The sequence below is a fragment of the Aptenodytes forsteri genome, unplaced genomic scaffold, assembly GCF_000699145.1.
Source record: "Aptenodytes forsteri isolate BGI_AS27 unplaced genomic scaffold, ASM69914v1 Scaffold442, whole genome shotgun sequence".
In the NCBI taxonomy this organism is placed as follows: domain Eukaryota; kingdom Metazoa; phylum Chordata; class Aves; order Sphenisciformes; family Spheniscidae; genus Aptenodytes; species Aptenodytes forsteri.
This window is the reverse complement of record NW_008794003.1, coordinates 1,125,043-1,129,111: the sequence shown is the minus strand read 5'-3', so window position 1 is coordinate 1,129,111 and position 4,069 is coordinate 1,125,043. Positions and strand designations below refer to the sequence as shown.

The 4,069-nt window shown below is 46.0% G+C and overlaps 1 protein-coding gene across 1 annotated transcript in view; it reads right to left on the bottom strand.

Annotated features, from left to right (window-relative positions):
* Positions 1 to 4,069, bottom strand: part of LOC103907450 (alpha-aspartyl dipeptidase) — an 8,484-nt gene that overhangs the window by 3,270 nt on the left and 1,145 nt on the right. The window contains exons 2-5 of the mRNA XM_019474678.1: positions 3,887 to 3,975; positions 2,558 to 2,632; positions 1,887 to 1,966; positions 315 to 488 (exon numbers count right to left, since the gene is read on the bottom strand). Of these exons, the coding sequence (XP_019330223.1) occupies positions 315 to 488; positions 1,887 to 1,966; positions 2,558 to 2,632; positions 3,887 to 3,975 (418 nt within the window). The remainder of the gene's footprint in view (positions 1 to 314; positions 489 to 1,886; positions 1,967 to 2,557; positions 2,633 to 3,886; positions 3,976 to 4,069) is intronic.

The window sequence follows — 4,069 nt, the reverse complement described above, 5'->3', positions numbered from 1 at the left end:
AGTATAAAGTTTCCCCCCCCCCCCCCCCCCCCCCAATTCCATGCCAGGTATGAAGCAACAATATTTCAGACATTGCACAGCTTCTGTTTGTGAAAAACACTTTGTTCCACCTCGGTAGTACTGTTGCCAACTCCTCTTCCCACTCAAAGAAAAGCTTTAGGAGGGAGTAAAATGTTATTGCCTCACTGGCATTTCCAACTGCTCTAGGGAGCAGCTGTTAGACATTCTATAGCTTTGTAAGGCCTTGCAAATGCACACTATTGTTACACCTCTGCATCCTGGTTACTGTGTTAGCTCTGGCATGCTTTACTTACACCCATGTGAGTGCTTTTAACATCTGGGTCCAGGTAGTGGGGGTTAATATTAAAAGGAACTAAACCTAGGGCCTGCAGGGAGGGTGGATAAACAATTGGCATGTCATTGGTAGTATTGATGCTGATGGTAGCAACATTAGTTCCTGCGCTGGATCCCATGTAAGGAATCCCATCCTGAAAGACAAAAGCAATGATTAGTATGCAGTATCATAACTAGGAACTGCATTTTATAGCATCTTCGATCAATCTCAAGAGACTCAGCGATCAGATCAGACTTAGTCCTTCTAGCTCATCTCACTGCTAGCTTTACAGGTGAAAAGCAGAAGAACAAGAATTCAGGTTTTGAGGTGGGCAATAGTCTGTATATGTCATGGTTGTCAGAGAACTAGCTGTTGAATGTCCTGTACTCACAACTCTGTGACCCCATCACAAGAGAGAACTGGTAAGGTTGTCAGTGCATATATTGGACTTTGCTATTAAGATAAGAGGGACTTCTCTACATTGCAGTTAACAGGAAATATCTGAACTAGTTCTTAACTAGCCTCTGAGGAGAGTAGACCATCTGAAGCGGAGTACGATGTTGCCACAGCATTAGCTTACCGGTACTATGACCAGCTAGTTTAGTGCTAGTTTAGGTATTACTACTATGTACACAGTACTATGTACTATGCTGTACGTGGAAGGATTCTACACAAACATGCAAGTATATGGATAATGCTGAACAATTTGTAAAAATAAGCTATGTTGAGAGAACTGGTGCTAATATAATCACATAGCTAGCTAGACTTCACTGGGACGCGAACATTTTCTGGATTTTCTGCCCACAACAGGCATTGAATTTCTGTATATTAAGACAGCCTAGCTAACCTTTCTTCTTGGCAGTCAGCCTTTTCAAACATACTCTGCTTGCATAAATCTGCCTGAAGTCGTTTGCAGTTCCACATTGCTAGGGGAACACCTTGCTTCTGTTCTCCTCCATGGATGGCATATCTTTGCTGTGCCTTATGAGATTCACCAGCCACAATGGGGCTGCTGACTGGAAGGGCTCAATGGCACTCATACCTCTCAATTCCAGGTCAAGGAGGTACTCAAGGTAATTACACCATTTTCAACGTCAACAGGACATTGTCTAAAAGGCATGTGTGGATCCAACTCTATTGTCAGTTTATTAGCAGACAACCTGCAGCTTGAACATACCGGTATCTATTAACAAGATACAAAGTGGACATCTCAAGCTGAAAGACAGGGTTTCTGGACATAGATTAAATCCTGCACTCTTCTTCATTGGTATTTTAAGTTGAGGGGCTTACTTCTAAGGTATATCCCAAGGTCTTGCAGTCCCACATCTGGGAAACTGCCCTAGAAAGATTGCTGACCTTAGTCTTTTCAGGCTTCAGTGACTAATGACAGCCCTATTTGGCCACAGATTTCAGTTCACCAGGTTGCATGAGATGGCTCAATATTTGAAGTATATTAAAAACAAAGATGTAGAATCAACTTGGATTTGTCTGAACAAAAGCTTATGCATGAGATCCTGCCATTCAGACTTGGCCTGAGTCCTGTAGTTTTTACCTCAAGAACTCTTTTCCTGATCTCCTGTATCAGACTGTTGTCGTAGAGAGCTTTCAGGAGACGGAACGTGTTCCCACCTCCTGCAGAAAGAGAGTCCAGCTTATTTAACATGCTTTCACCACTAGTTTTAATTGAAGCCTTTACAAACTTGGCAGGCTCAATGATTTCTATGCTCTATTCAGGGTAGTATCCTGCTTTGAGCAGCAGAAAACCGGGAGCTTCAGAAGAATGGTCATTGGGCAGGCCACGGGCTTATGCCCCGAGTCCTTCTTGTAACTCTGGCACTGGCTGTTTGACAGCGGACACTGTTCTAATACCCAGGAGCATGGTATTAGGACTACACTCAGTTTGAGCACGGTACCCCTGAATCTTCTTAGACTTAATACAGTGATGATACAGCTGTGATGATCATGTTTTTAACGCTGAAGTACTGTTCAAATGAATAATTCGAAACTTACTGGAGACAAAGTTCCATTAATAAATCTCTCCTACTTCCCTCCTCACCACTAAATTTAGGGTCTTACTGTTCCCAATTAAAGTACTGTTTTCTGTAGTTTCTAATAATTGCTAGGCCCAACTTTTTCATTGTTGTCTCTACAGTGCCAGCTCTGAGCAGGACTAATCCAGTGCCCTATATAAACCCTCGTCAGGGAGCATGAAGTAAAACTTACCGATAAATATTGCTTCAGATTTCCTTACAGCTTCCACTGGATCACAAGATTCATGAATGCTGTCCAGCCCATAACCTTCAATGAAAAAGTATTTACCTTTGCCACTTCAGTTTGGCAGAAGAATGTGGCATGTTCAATCCCTCCCTGCCCCCCCCGACCCCGAGCCAAATGTCTCACCAGACAACCAGGGAAATTTCAGAGAACTCTACAACATAAAACGCAGTATACGTCCTACATTAGTGCAGGGCTTCTGCATCCAGCTGTACCAAAGGAAATGTTTGCTTTATGGATAGATGTGCTTAGTGTCTAAGAGCAGAGCACTTCACTCAGCAGGTGCAGGCTGAGGCACAAAAGTGCTGCTGAGCATTACTGGCTAACTAGAAAATAAGAGAAGGAAAAAGCTGTCAGTCTTCAGCTTGCCTGTGAGTCTGAACAGGATGTGCCATCATTGGTCTAGCATTACTAGTGCAAATACCTGATCTGAGTATTTTTTTTGTAATGGTTAAAATGTCTGGCTTTGACAGATTTGCCTTGCTGGGGTTCACTGAGTACAGGAAGTGCCAGGAGAGCCAGAAGAACATGGACATTTCATAGCAGCAATCTTTCTGCAAGACAAGGAGCAAAGTGTGCTGCCCAGGGAAGTGAGTACCGATTATTACTACAGTAACAGGTCCAAAGTTATCCTGAACGGTGATAGATGTTAGGTGGAGGTGTTGCTGTAGGCTGCTCTGGAAAGACCTTTGCTTGAAGCAAAGCTCAGTTGCTGTTCATCCTGGAAATATCTGGCTGGTTGAAATGCATTATAGTAATGGTCCTCACTTAACACCAGTAGTTGCACGGCTTGAGCAGAGGTTTAAGATGTATGGGAAGAAATGTTCCCCAGTGTGATTAAGGAGGATAAAAAGATGCCACTTAGTATTCAGGAACAAAAAGTTCCTCCCTGAAGTGGTTAGAAGTGTTTGCAACAAGATTCCTTCCGGAGGCCTCTAAAGCATCTACTTCTAGGTAGAAGTTAGCAAACAACTCCCTGCTGCTCTCACTCCCATTGCTGACTGTAACTTAACAGCGTGCAGCAGAGCTAGCCAAACCCCTCTCTACCGCTCCCTGCAGCACTACCCCCGTTCGGACCCCAGTAAAACGGACTGCTGCAGAGTTGCTTGCCCAGAGGCGTTGACCGCCTCATCCCCTCTTAGAGCAGCGGTTTGCGAGTGCCCGCCCGGGTGCTGCCCAGCACGGCCAGCCCCTGCGGCGCGGCTGCCCCACGGCAAAGGCGACGTTTCCGCAGCAGCTGTCCGAGGGACTCGGCCCCCCGGGGCGGGCCAGCCTTACCCAAGCTTTCAAACTTCTCCCTCGCGGTCCGGGCGTAGGCGTCTCGGTCGTGCAGGGCGTAGGGAACGAACAGCACCCGCTTCACTTTCCTGGAAGAGAGGGAAAGAGCGCTTAGAGCCGCGGAGGCGGGGGACGGCCCGGGGCAGGCTCCCGCAGCCCCTGCGCAGCGCTTACTCCCCGAGG